The 15368-nt window shown below is 34.5% G+C and overlaps 1 protein-coding gene across 1 annotated transcript; it reads left to right on the forward strand.

Moving 5' to 3' along the window:
* Nucleotides 1-6813: 6813 nt before the first annotated feature.
* On the forward strand, nucleotides 6814-14779 carry LOC127858637 (homeobox protein MSX-2-like). The gene is made up of 2 exons (XM_052395851.1): nucleotides 6814-7504; nucleotides 13930-14779. The coding sequence occupies exons 1-2, from the start codon at nucleotides 6814-6816 to the stop codon at nucleotides 14352-14354; spliced, it is 1116 nt and encodes a 371-aa protein (XP_052251811.1). The 3' UTR covers nucleotides 14355-14779.
* The last annotated feature ends 589 nt before the right edge of the window (nucleotides 14780-15368 follow it).

Here is a 15368-nt window from a genome sequence, read left to right on the forward strand (position 1 = left end):
ATACGAGGACCTCGCCGTGACCTTTTGGACCATAAGAAATGATAAAGTTGAGATTATTCTACAATTTGCTAATAACGTTTGATGGGTTTTAGATTTGCGCGTGGAGCGAATGCCAAAATACCATTTGTTTCGGGTATTTATAAAAGCAGATACGTGGGGTAATACGGGAAACCTATGTGATATCACATTAATGTATTTTCATGAGATTTACAATAGCTTTTGGCAGTGAGAGATTATTATTATTGAAGTCTAGATTGTTTAACCTGTATGTTTTAGCTAATGGTTCTCCTTAAAGCATTGGACATGTTCAGTAGTCCTTTAAGAGCTAGAATGGCCCATCAGCCGTGTGTGCGCATGCGCAGTTGACAATTTCTTGCTCAATGAATGATCAACGCGTGAAACCACAGCAACGTCTCGATTTAGACACTACCACTCTTCTGATATCCAGTGTAAAGTCCGTTATCAATGAGCATCGTTCTGGGAAAACTGGTCTTAATGCATGTGCGTAAAGTGTAGTCCAAGATTGGGCAGTGCAGCCCGCACTGGCAAAGCAGGGACGACACTTTCAGCTGTCCTGGAATTTTTCGTTTAAAAGAATTATCGTCTCATTGAAAATCTAGTTAAGTCGGATTAAGTCCCGTTTTTTGAGAGCGCGACTAATGAGTTGTTATGTCTACTTTCATATGGGGAAGGTCCTTTTCGAGAGTCTTTACATGTTACACCAATTGTATACTTGTTGGTACGTGGTTCTTCCACTAAAACGAAACTGCAAAGACGATTTGGTCCTTAATAAACAAGAACAATAACAGAATAAACCAAACGGTATATTAGTACCTGTACTGATATATAGAGAATAACAGGTTACTGTCCCATCGTTTCTTAATATATCAGGCGAGGCTTAGAATAATATAACGGCGAGGCTTGCCGAGCCGTTATTTTATTCGTGCCGAGCCTGATATATTGCAAAACGGTGGGACAGTAACCTGTTTTTCTGTTTATCATACCACATTTTCCTAAAAATCTGCAAAACAATCCATTTCTTTTATATTTAAAATGTGCGCTGATTTTGCTGATCCGGCTTTTGCACGTTGACATACATGTAGCAACGGCGTTCGAAAAGACGACACGAATAATCGCTTATTTTAAACATCGTATTGAGAAAAAAAGTAGTTTGCACTACGAATGGGGAGAATACATCCGCTTTAATTATAACCGTCTTGAATAGGAGATCAGGAATGGACTGCAGCGACAAATTTAATCGAAGAACATACTTCACCGAATAGTTTGGAGACGCCATTTTGGAGATGTGTATTGAAATTGACATTTTGATTATGGTGTCAATTTTGACATAAGCGTGTTTTAATCGTTTGTTTAAACAGTTGAGGATTAGCATACACTTATCATTTGTCTTGACTTTCTGTGCATCACTTGCGATTGCAATGACTATATCGATATTTAAGATTTATTTTCCCATTGATGACGTCATTTAACTTCTGTAGTGCGGGGAGTGGTGATTTTTTTTTTAATAAACGTTTTTGTGATTTATGACTTTAAACTAGAATAACATATGTACGTTCTTGGTATCAAATTGTTTGCTTTGTTGAACCTGATTTATGTTGATAGAAATTGTTGACCTTATTGCAAATCCCACGTAACTCCAAACATTGACTGATATAAGAACTTCCTGTTGACCATGATATAAAAAATATATCAGGCAACGTTATATCAGGCAGATATCAATGCGGTGGTATGATAAATATATATAATAAGTGCATGTTATTATGTATATTTTATAAGTACATATTTTTATGCCACCGAAGGTGGGCATATTAATTAAAGTGATTGCATTTCCGTCTGTCGGTTTAGGTTTCGAAAAATGCTCATAACTTCTATGTCGCTTCAGATGTTACCTTCATATTTGGTATGCATGTGTATATGGTCAAGGCCTTTCCATACGCACACAAATTTTGACCCCTTTGACCTTGACCTTTAACTTATGGTCCGCGTTTAGGTTTCGAAATCTGCGTTTAGGTTTCGAAAAAGCGTTTTTCGGGGGGCATATGTCTTCCTATGGAGAAAACTCTTGTTTACAATATTACTTAAGAATGTTATTTATTTGCCCTCCAACATCACACTCGAGCTTAGTTTATTGCCTTAACAAATACATTGTGTATTTCTATAAAAAAAAAGGCTTATCAGTAGTAGTTTCAATATTTTTTAATTTAAAATGTTGTTTTGGTTTTAATATGTTCATAACACACTCAACAATAAAACTCGATCTTTATAACTGACTTGTGTTTTTATGTAGCAGATGAAAGCACTTGGACTCCATTTTAAAATCGCAGTTTAATCTGTTTTAAATTCGCCCTCTATATTGTTCTGATTAGGTTCCACTGCATGTTGCGCACGTGGATACAATGCCATGCCACGAGGCAAATAGAAAAATGTCGGAAACTTTTGTCTTTAAATTCACTTTGCCAGATTTTTAAATAAACGAATAATTATACTGATTATATAGTTCTTAGTTATCATGAATGTGCACATCTAAACCTATGTATTTAAATGTTACTTGAAGGCTCTATGCGTATGGATTAACTTGACTCATCTTAAACTGATTAATGGACCTTTTGTATAGAAAGACTCGGCAATAAAATGATCATACAATGAGTGAATCCTATTATAAGCATACTAGTTTTGTTATGCACATAACTGATAACAACAATAATTCAACTCAGGTTAGATGAAAGTAAACGTTTGCGGAAAAATTACATGATTAACCCATTTATGCCTATCATCTAGAATAAAGGCCTTGGCAAAAAGTGTAGACCCAGATGAGACGCCGCATGATGCGGCGTCTCATCAGGGTCTGCGCTGTTTGCTTAAAGGAATTTCTGTTAGAAATATTCTAAATATAGAAATAAGTATACGTGATGTCCCTAATTTTGGTAATAAATTGGTCCAATTTAGAAGGATGGGAGAGTCCACTAGGCATAAATGGATTAATGTAGAGATGTATAGGTAAACGATAGATGTTTCCCTACGTTTTTAAAACAGGGTATGCTTTAAAGACGCTTCATTTATACCTACATATTTAAAACAGAAAAGCAGCAGTTTTACTTGTGTTTGGTTTTAAGTAATTTACACTTCTAGTTTAGTTCCATGATTAGTGTTTTAATATGATGAGAAATATGGTGTAAAAACGATACGTTTCTTTTCTGAAGAGGGCGAGAGAGAAAAAAACAACAGCATCAGCTGAAGATATACAGGAAACGCCAATTTGTTTTCTCATGTCGACAGGAGCTAGTTAATGCCAACAGAAATGAGCAAGGCATCTAGATGGCCAACATAATTGCTTTACAAATCTACGCGAGCATTGTTATATCGTTATTAATTTGTCAAAATTGCTTTTAGCCTCAATTTACATTCCCCAGTTTATCGCTGGGAAATTACGTTGGATTTCTGCTAGATAAGTCGTCAAGAAGATATGCCTAATTAAAATGAATTTTACATCCATTTTTTTCTTGAGAATTGCTTTACTTTTTGCAGTTTAACAATTGTTCTACGAGATTACACTACTGTGAGATGGAACGATAAGCTAATGTGGAAGAACAACGAACCCGTGCTTTTTGTTTGCTTGTTTTGTTCGAAATGTTAACACGTGTGGTAATTATTTTGATGGATATTTCTGGAAAGAATGAAGTAAAATTATGCATAAGTGCATATAATAATATATATCGTTACATATTTCTCGTATTATAATAATAATAATAATAATAATAATAATAATAATAAAAAAAAAAAATAATTATTATTATTATTATTATTATTATTATTATTATTATTATTTTATGATTATAAAAATTTATGAAGTTAACAATTGTTTACATATATATATATATATATATATATATATATATATATATATATATAAATATATAAATAAATATATATAGTATCTATAGTATATATTATATATATATATATATCTATATCTATATATATATATATCTATATCTATATATATACTATATCTATATGTTATATGTTGTTATGTTAAACCTAATATTGTTAAAAATTATTAGTTATTGTAAAAATGTAAATTCTGTACGATGTAAGTGGCATGCCCTCGACCCACAAACACCTTATTCATGAGGAGAATAAAATATATTGAACGGGGAAAAACACACACTTGGATGACGCTGATATTGGTAGAATTTGAGAACTTGGTAACAACTTACAACATTAAACGATTACCAAAACCTGTATTCATGGCAACCGGAGTATATGTCCTGTACTAAAATTTCCAAGAAAAAGAAAACCCTAATTGAAACTGATAAGGAGTCTTACAAATTAGTCAAGACTGATAATCAAAAGATTTGTCAATATTTTTCTTTTCATCTCACGTCCCCGCCATGATGGGGGTCGGGTGTGGACAATATGGCCAGCTAGACCCCTGATAGGGGTCAGTAAGTAATTATTCACTGCAGTGATAGGGATCGCTTTAATACAATTGTTTACACTATCTAATTTCCATTAGTCATTTTAGTGTAATCGGGCCAAATTTGAAAAGATAAACATCTTCTAGTCATAATATTTAAGGTTACTGTCATCAAAATCCGAAAATCAGGTCCTAATGATTCTAAATCGATATAAATTTGCGGTGATTTTATCAAATAGCGCGTGATGACGTAAAATGATGCCTCGCGGCCATTTATACAACAAATGAAATTTACGCTTAACGACGTTTCTTAATGAAGAGCTTAAGAGACATATAGAAGGAAGAATAATTAACATGTCAAATCATTTATCTAATTAAAGTCATAAAACCAGGTGATAAATGAATTTATTGGGTCCGATTTCTTTTAAAAATCATTAAAAATAAACAGTTATTGACGGGTTATTAAGCACATGTAAGTGTTGAAATTTTAATACGTATAACAGAAAAAATGGTTTTATTATGTAGAAGCGTCGAGAAATTTTCGCTTTCATTAACGTGCCAACACGGATTTCGGGCGTTTCAATACACAGACATATTTATTAGCTCTTTCTTTTACAAACTTGTGTATCCATAATCGTTTATAAGAAGTCCCAAAAGACGTAAGAATGTCAGATTGACTGACTTCAAAACCTATTTAATTCAATAGTATATGTCAATAATGTAGTGATATATTATAAATGTCATCAATCGCCAATTGTAATGTATTTGTTTATTTGTATTATATTGAAATAAATCTTATTTATATGAAAATCTTAAATTATTGCGTTTGTCAAAAAAGAATGTTCATTTTTATATAAAAAATTGGACATCATTCAAACTTTTCTACATTTAAAATACATCCTTCCCGTAAAACAAGTATTGTTTACAATAATTAATAATATTTAAACCGTTTTACAACCAAACTAGCATCAATGACCAAAAAATATTTTCTTAAGTTGAATATTATTGTAAACAAATTTATAATTTATTGATGTAAAAATAGGTCTTTGTTTTTATGTCAAACAAGAATGCAACCATTTACATTATTTGATGCTTATTTGGCTCTCACATCGTCAACGACATTTTTCGTGTAAAACGGCTCATATATAATAATACAATTATGTTTTAGCAAAAACAGAAGCATTACAGTTAAACAACAGTAAACATCATAAACAGTTAAAGAATTTAAATTAAAAAATACACACAATATATTATATCTTATGTAGCGTTTACTACAATGTGTATTGTTTTTATACAATAGTCTAACATAATCAAACTAATGTTTAATTTAAATACACACATTAACTGTAAAAATAGTATATAGATATTCAAATAACATGGTTATTGCTACTGTTGAAATATGTTAGCGTCAATATTAACATCGTCTGAAGACTAAAAGTATAAAAAGAAAGACATTTATGAGTGTATTTTTTATTTATTAAGCTAAGTTCCTTCTTTTAATCAGCTGTAACGAAAAAGGCCCCTTTACCAGAACTTTCATCTTACCCGCAAAATAAACAAAAAGGGTTATTGCCATCTACGGAACGGGAAAGGGCTAGCTAGCCCTGACGCTAGTGATTTGGAGTATAGGAGTTAGTAATGGGTAACCTTTTCTGATTGTTCAGACAAATTCAATTTATAAACCCATTCAGCCCCCTTAAATTGAGCTAAACACCATTATTAACGTGAAATATGATATAAGCGATACCCCGGCCGTTTAGTCACGACAACAATGGCCTGCGAAAATGGATGCTGTTTAAGTATGGACTCCGGCGAAACACGGGGTCCCAAAAACCCACTATCACAGCAACTAGAATATTGGGAGATCATTAAACACAAATTGAACGCCTGGATTGTTAGAAAGAGTCAATATCGGGCTTAATTCCCTGATTTGTTTACAAACCTCGTTCAGCCTGTCAGCGTAAGCGATAAACTAAACAGATATTAGCAGCGACCAATCAGAAACTACCTCGGGTAAACTCGTTATCGACTAATATTCCTACCCGCCAATGAACACACGAAGTAGGCGGGGCATCGGTCGCCTTTAAATAGAATGTCTTAAGACGGAGGCTACAAATCGCTACTGAAGATGTTTTAAGCTTGAAAATATGAAATGCTCTTGAGAATAAACAAAGCTAATGGATATAGTTTAGCTGTGTAAACAATTTGTTTATTGAGATACATCTTTACTTACACAAAGCATATGCACAATCGCGGTAACAGTTACAAAGCATATGCACAATCGCGGTAACAGTTTACTAATATCGTATAAAACACTGATTACGTTAAAGAAAGGTGCAAATAATATTGTGAAAAAGTTATTTTGAGTGGGTATCATGAACATTATGCAGCCAATGCCGCTGTCGGTTGGTCGATCGTCGGCATTCAGTCGGCCAAGGTCCATTTCGCCAATCGACGTCGAGAACACCGCGGAGGACCTGTCGGCAAAGCGTGACGAAATGTCACCGCCGCCGTCGCCGTGTTCCAGCGACCGTCTGTCACCGGAAGTGGATACGACGGATGCTGATGTGTACAATGGACGCGTGTGTGAAAGCTACAAATCGAACACAACTTTTAAAACGCCGCTTCGTTTCGGTGTGGACTCCTTAATATCGCACACTCCTTATTTAGACAATTCTAAAACAAAAGAAAGTGCACGCTCTAATACCAGTAGTCATTGCGACACTCTTAGCATTAGTTTTCCGTCTTCCAAACATTCGCCGAACCATTACTCACCACGTAACCGGGACTCAGACGGAAGTGACCAGCATTCCTCCCGGTCGGATACCTCTAGTCCACTGTCGTCGGCGCCGCCTTCACCGCCGCCGGCGCACCACAAATCTCACAGTTCCTCCTTCAGTATGGACGAGATTCTCGGCAAAAGCCCGTCATCGTCGTCCCGCCATCCGGACACCTCCAGTCCGGCGTACGTGCCCAGCCCGGCGCATGAGTCCCGGTGGCCAAGCAGCCTCGGCGTCGGCGCCGGATTCCCCTGGTTACCATCTTCTGGCATTTCACCGCCTCCACGTAAGTATTGAAGTGTTGACATCATGTGGTTATTCTTTATAAAAACGAATATTAGACCATGGTTCTGTGTGTTCGCCGTTGCCGTTTAGAGCATGTTTTCCTTATAGGCCTTTAAAGGGGCATTTTCACGTTTGGGTAAATTGACAAAATTTAAAAAATGTGTTTCAGATTCGCAAATTTTCGTTTTAGTTATGATATTTGTGAGGAAACAGTAATAATTAACATTTACCAAGCTCTTAAATAAGCACTCTATGAATCTTTTGACGATTTAAAAACCCGAAAATTATAAAGCGTTGCAACGCGAAACGAATTAATAATTTGGAGAATTCTGTTGTTGTCGCTATATTTTGTGAAACTACAAGGATTGCTTATATAAAGTATAAAACACTTTTAGCATTGTATCCGGAAGGATGGTCGAGTAGTCTAAGTGGCAGACTTTTTACTCCAGGACTCCAGGGGTCAGTGGTTCGAGCCCTGCTGAGGGTTATCATTTTTTTCTTTTTTAAATTGTATTCTTGATTTTTTACTGGAGCTTTTTATATCCAATGTCAACATTTATCAATATAAAGCATTTGATGACAAACTTAATAACATGCCAAAATCTGTGAAAAGGCCCCTTTAAGTATTGGCTGCTTGCGATTTAAATTTTAATTCAGATTATAGGACCATGATCTAGATCTGTGTATGTAAGTCGGTGCATTTTAATATTTAAAATATTGAAGAAACAAAGTAATATGTTTGTAAGAAATTTGCACGTTTTTTAACAATTACAAGAAATAAGATTGTGTTTTTAATACTGATGTTAAAAGTAGATGGTGAAACAGTATCGATTCGGACAGTGTTTATATTTAGTTGTATCATAGGTGTGTATATAATGCATCATCCGTTTACTTAACATTCCAATAACTTATAGGTCACATATTACTGTTGTAAATTTTAAAAGGTTCTATGATGCATGAAGTTTGAATGAACTTAGGGATGAAAAAGTGGGCAGGGTAAATAATTGTAAAAACGTACACAATAATTGTATGCATTGCTGATAAGACATACTTTATTGGATATACATCGCAGTAAATTGATGCCTGTCTAAGCTATCATACAATAAAAATTTGATATATTGATTGTTTTTCTATAGTTTAAACTGAAACATGAGTTTACCTTAATATCTTCAATAAACGTTTTTCTTCTGGTCTCGACGAAATATATATACATAAAAATGTTTTATGTTGTATGTTTTCAAATAAACCATAATTTATGTAATTCAGTTGATCAAAATAAAAATTAGTGTTATTATGTATTTAATATAATTAGTAATAATAACACGTCTAGTGCTACAGTTGTTCCTGCTGATGCTTCTACTAGAACTGATACTAATTATTACTATAATAATAACAATAATAATAATAATAATAATAATAATAATAAAAATAATTAAAAAAATAATAATAATAATAATATTATTATTATTATTAATAATAATAATAATAATAATAATAATAATAATAATTATAATAACAATAATAATAATAATAATAATAATAATAATAATAATAATAATAATAATAATAATAATAATAATGACAAATGTTTAATGTTCAAATTAAATAGTAATTAAATTAATTTGTATGAATGTACATCAATTAACGACTTTTAGTTAAACTTATCTGATTCGTGTCTTATAAAAGAAAGATTTATATAAAATTTGTTATTCAATCTTAATTGCACTTAAATCTCTCATAACATATTTCAGTTTCTTCTGCATCAATAAATAATCGTGTTATAGATCCATACAAGTAACTTAAGAAATCTGATATATTTATTGACGAGCCATTAGATGGTATAATTGATGCGTGAAGTTACCATAAATAATTACATATGTGTACTGGCAAAGTATGTATTATGTATTTACACTACAAGTATAAACAGTCTCTAGAAAGGATATTACGGAAATATAATTTTACAATAATTACGGGAAACATAATTATAATACACATACCATTTCTGCGAATTATGGAAAAATTACGATAACCGTTATACGTAAGCGAGAAATAACATAATCGTAAACCGTACCGTAACAGTTACGACACTCGTTCTGAATAAGTGCAAAGTAGTATCATATGGTATTTTATTGAAAACAACGCGTAGAATAATGACTGTGGGGTAATCATAGCAAAAAAAACACACACAAAATCGCCATGAAAACACACGTGTTTTTAAGTGGAAGGACTTGGAAATAGGTAGTTTACTTTTCTTTCGACTTTAACGGATATTATGATACCCGAACGACCGATTTAATAAATTGTTTCGAAATTACGGGATCAACTATGTATGCCAAAATGAACATTGGAATGGCAAACAATACATATTTCTGGATTAACCCATTTATGTCTAGCGTCTAGAAAAAAGGCCTTGGCAAAAAGCGTAGATCCAGATGAGACGCCGCATGATGCGGCGTCTCATCAGGGTCTGCGCTGTTTGCTTTAAGAAATTTCTGTAAGAAATATTCAAAATGTAGAAATAAATATACTGGACATCCTTAGTTTTGGAAATAAATTGATCCAATTTAGAAGGATGGGAGAGTCCACTAGGCTTAAATGGTCTAAGGAGGCGAACGTCCGGTGTCAGGATGGCAAAATGAGTGCGGAGTGTGTGAAAGAGAGAAAATGGGTATCGCACAATTTGACTTACTTTATCCTCCGTAAACGGCTGTGCTTGCCCTTTTAATACAACGGAATATAGTAAAATAATAAAAGAACAAAAAACAACACTTAGTCAATATTAATTTTTAATGTAACATCGGGTTTGATTTAAAACATTTCAAACGTTGGCATGCGTGGTATTAACATACGAATAAAATACCAGTTCAAAAGATATCTAATATGTTTGTTTTTTGTCATAATATAAATTCAAAAGATACATCCGAAATAGAAATGATAACATGGATATTCTACATTCTGACATGTATTGAACTTTAAAATTTCTTCCCAAATATTTAATATAAATTATATATACAAGGATGGCTGTATGATAGTTTTTTTGCACTTTTAATTCAGTATTTTGTTATAAAAGCAAGCATAAATATATCAGTGTTAGGAAATGTTACATTTTTTAACAAATTGGTGAACCTTAAAATATAATACATCTCCGCAAACAAATAGTTTTCTCGTATAATTATCAATATTATTTATTACCCGCATTCGCTCTAACGGGCAGTATATATTCATGGTGATAAGCTCAAGTATAAACAAATATTTTATAAAACATACGCCCTACATTTGTCATACAAAATCGCCGAGGCGCGTCATGATGCGAGCAGTTTTATGTGTTGAGGTAAAACATCATTTTCAATTTCATAAAACACGCCGTATACAACAAAAAGTATATATTCTTCCAAAACGTTAACAAATACATGCAAAGTTACTACCGTATTAATAATAAGACGAGTATACAGTCATTGAAATGAATTTATTGGTTAAAGTTCTGACTTTAAACTATGTTTATACTTTATTTGTCTCTATGAAAACAATTAAAATTATATTTATTGTGAAAGTGCATGGAAGCTTTCTTTAACAGAAAATTTTTACGTTTAACTATCAAATTGATCCCTCACTGGTTTACCTATAATAATAGTAAAAATAACATAGTGTAATCATTAAATGTATATTCGAAATAAAAATGCATATTTAATTATTATTTTTATGTAGCATAAACCTAGTATTATATTCTTAATATATTTCGGCCAATAAGGCAGTCGATAAATAAAGTTGATTTGTGTTTAACGTCACAATCATAATCATTAGGGTCGTCTTGGTTTAATATGAAAGTACATTACATTAAAGTATAATATATTTCTTGTTTACAGACATGTATACTTACGTTTTAAACATGGTTACTATCACAGGTTCTTATAAATTACCAACATGTTATATTTGAGCACTTTACAGCATGAAAATTTGTATTTTTGTGTAATTTTGACAATTGACACAAAACTTTCCACGGCGAGAATAAAACTATTTAAAGTTAAACAAAAACAAAGCTTTTTTTAAATTCGATGATACAATCATATAAGGGCTTATAATTAATAAACGGTTTATATATTTTTTTCTTCCACAACAATCTTGAATTCAATTTGCAAACAGGAGTTTTATTTTGTGAACGCCGGACATGCAACCATTAAGAACGTACAAAGTAACACAACAAAAAAGGTTACAGAATATTGATTGCTCCTCCCGCGAAAGACAAAACTAGTTTCGTTTTAAAATATGTTACAAATGAAACGAAGCATTTTATGAATATTTTATCACTTTAATTAAAGCCAGTTAACCCAATCGCATGTCAGAGCATCAAACAGTGAAAGGGTCTTATTCGCGTAGGGTAATAATCAGTTTATTACATTTCTATCTCACTTCTACCGTCATTAGACGCTCATTGCCCGACACCGTGACATAAAACTGATAAATCTAGTTAAAGATGATTTATTTAATTGCAATTTAGCCCTAACTCGAACGCATCGGGCTTATTTTGCCGCCATTTTCTTGGAAATCACAGAAACGCATGGCAATGAGCGTTTGTATATTTAAGGCGTCCGTTAATTTTTCCCGGGACCGACCGGGAACGTTACCGATAACTCTGTCAACGCGTCGGTGATTTCTGGTCTCAAATCTTTTATCGCCTTTCTCTGAATCGTGGAATTGACAATTAAGCAATGGTCTATAACAGCTTTCCTAGTTAGACACAGTGTCACAACTGCCCAACCGCCAAGGCTTATCGGGCTCTATCGCGCACTTTAGGCTAATTCCATTTAATTCAATTATGCCGAAGATTTCTAAACAAATTAACGCAAGCGGCTAACGACTTGTGACCGCATGATGCTCAAAAACACATGGCCCGGTATATGATCATAATTATCCAAAACATCGCCAACTGGTTGGCCCCAACCCGGCGTGTTGCTGACTGTTATACAGTGCCAAATTACGGCTAACAAGGTTCAATTAATAATCCGATAGTTTGTGAGTATTACTTAATTGTTTAATGGTGGATGGGTAGATAAGTAAACACATGTACCCCGGCTACACGTGTGGCCCGTGCCTGTGATCTTTGATGGCAAAGCATATATTTGCATATAGAACGTAGCATTAGTTAGGTCATGAAAATACGTGGATTGTTTTACAATAAGCGCACCATAATGTTTAATTAATCGTCGGTGTATTTGGACAAGTCTCGGTTTCGCAGATTTAGGTTATATTTTCAAACGAGAATGACATCAACATTTAGGCGCTTTTTAAGTACGCATGACCACTTACAGAACATCGGAAAATACAGGAAATCACTAAGTGTCTATTATTAACCCATGTATGCCTAGCGTCTAGAAAAAAGGCCTTGGCAAACAGCGTAGACCCAGATGAAACGCCGCATGATGCGGCGTCTCATCAGGGTTTGCGCTGTTTGCTTAAAGGAATTTCTGTAAGAAATATTTAAAATATAGAAATACATATACTAAACATCCCTAATTTTGGAAATAAATTGATCCAATCTAGAAGGATGGGAGAGTCCACTAGGCTTAAATGGGTTAATCGCAGATTTTCACGCGACGAATTTATTACATGTTAACTTGACAAAACGCTCAGCTTTGAATACACCCTCTCTTTTGTTCAAATTAGGCCAACACTCGTTTGGCATCATTCGGCCTCGTTTTTGCTGGAATATTCATATTGCTGTCAGCAGGGTGAAAGTAAACTCTTACAGGTTACGAGTAACTGATAATCAAGCGTGTGTTAATTGCCGCCCGCATGCTAATTAATTACTGCATACGCTAATGGTGTCATAATAAATAAGCCAAATGCTAATGGCAGATCGTCACTTAATAGTCACTTATATGACACGTATTATTGATAAACATCTGCATGCTTTGGTAACGCTCTAAATTGCGCGCTTTGTAAACATTATATTTAAGCAGATCTGATTCTTGTTATTATTCATTATGTGTATAAGTTTACAATAGTAATTATTGTTGCATTTTTATTTGGCGGTCTGGTAAATAAGAAACGCAAATGGTGTTTGTTTAAGAAATAAATCGCATTATAACCCAATTTGGATATTGCATATTAATACACAAATATACTCTAACATTTGTAGACTTCACGAAATATTGATTCTGCAAGTAATGCAGCTCTGCTATAGTTTTAAAGTTTTAAGGCCTGTAACGTTCTGCCAAAATATGTAGAATATCATGCACTAAACATAGATTATGCACATATCTCAATGAACACGAATATGATCATTTCACAAGTAGGTAAGTGTTAACTAGGCAGTAGTGTTATACCATTCTGGCATCATCGGTATTTGGCCCGAATCGAACATATAAGCATTTAACTAAACTATAACACTACCATGAATATTCAAATTAGTATGTTCTATCCTTCCAGGTCCAGTCAGCCCCCATCGAATCAACCCACAGAAGTGCACGCTCAGGAAGCACAAGACCAACCGGAAACCGCGAACACCCTTCACCACCTCGCAGTTGCTAGCGCTTGAGCGGAAGTTCCGCCAGAAACAGTACTTATCGATAGCGGAGCGCGCCGAGTTCAGTGCCTCGCTGAATCTTACAGAGACCCAGGTAAAAATCTGGTTCCAGAACCGCCGGGCCAAGGCGAAGCGGCTTCACGAAGCGGAAATAGAAAAACTGAAAATGGCGGCTAAGCCGATGCTTCCGCCGGCGCTAGGAATCACGTTTCCGGCCGCTGCCGCCTTGTATGGGGCGCACCTTGGACGCTCTCAGATTATTTCGAACCCGTTCGGTTCCCCTTTCTCATATTCGGGGTATCCGCCTACTTCCATTTATCACCACTGAGGTGCGCCATAGGACATAAGAACCAGTAGTCAATGTGTGTCTGAACGACCTGTTCAAAGAATAAGAAGTGCGATTCGTATCCGGGACAAAGCACTTGCTCGATTACGTAATTGTCGCGGAAACGCATGCCAATACGAACGGAAGCACTCTATGAACACCCATGAACATGATCGAGTGTATTTTATGCAATGTGCTGCCGACTAGTATGATCCGAAATAATATCCACATAAATTCTGTATTTGTGAAAAGTGAACATCAGAGTGAGTGGATACGTACTTGACGTGTTTTACAGCTAGGGTATTCCCGTACTTGGTTACTAAAACAGTATTGACCAATGAACTACATGTAGGTCCATGACGTCATTGTTAGTTGTATGTTATTTTTGCATTACGAGTTATGCATTATTATATTAATGTGTTTTTCTCTTTTTTTGTTGTTAGCCTTAACTATATATTAAAGAAAAATAAAAACATTTAGAAAACTGAAAACAAACTTATTATTATATGTATTGTAATATCATACCGAACTATATCGCCGTCGTTGTCGTCGTCCTCCTCCTCCAACGCATCCACATCCTCCTCCGCATCCTCATCCTCCTTCTTCTCCTCCTCCTCCTCCACATCATGATCACCATCATCATCATTATCATCATCATCATCATTATCATCATCATCATCATCATCATCATCATCATCATCATCATCATCATCGTCATCATCATCATCATCATCATCATCATCATCATCATCATCATCATCATCATCATCATCATTATCATCATCATCATCATCATCATCATCATCATCATCATCATCATCGTCGTCGTCGTCTTCGGCGGCGGCGACGTCGTCATCGCCATTCTCCTCCTCCTTCAACTTCTTCTCCTCCTCGTCCTCCACCTTCACCCTCCACCTCCTCCTCCTTCTGCTCGTCCTCCTTCTCCTCCTCCTCATCTTCATCATCATCGTCGTCGTCGTCGGCGGCGGCGGCAGCAACGTCGGCGTCATCATCATC

The sequence above is a fragment of the Dreissena polymorpha genome, chromosome 14 (assembly GCF_020536995.1).
Source record: "Dreissena polymorpha isolate Duluth1 chromosome 14, UMN_Dpol_1.0, whole genome shotgun sequence".
Classification (NCBI taxonomy): Eukaryota; Metazoa; Mollusca; class Bivalvia; order Myida; family Dreissenidae; genus Dreissena; species Dreissena polymorpha.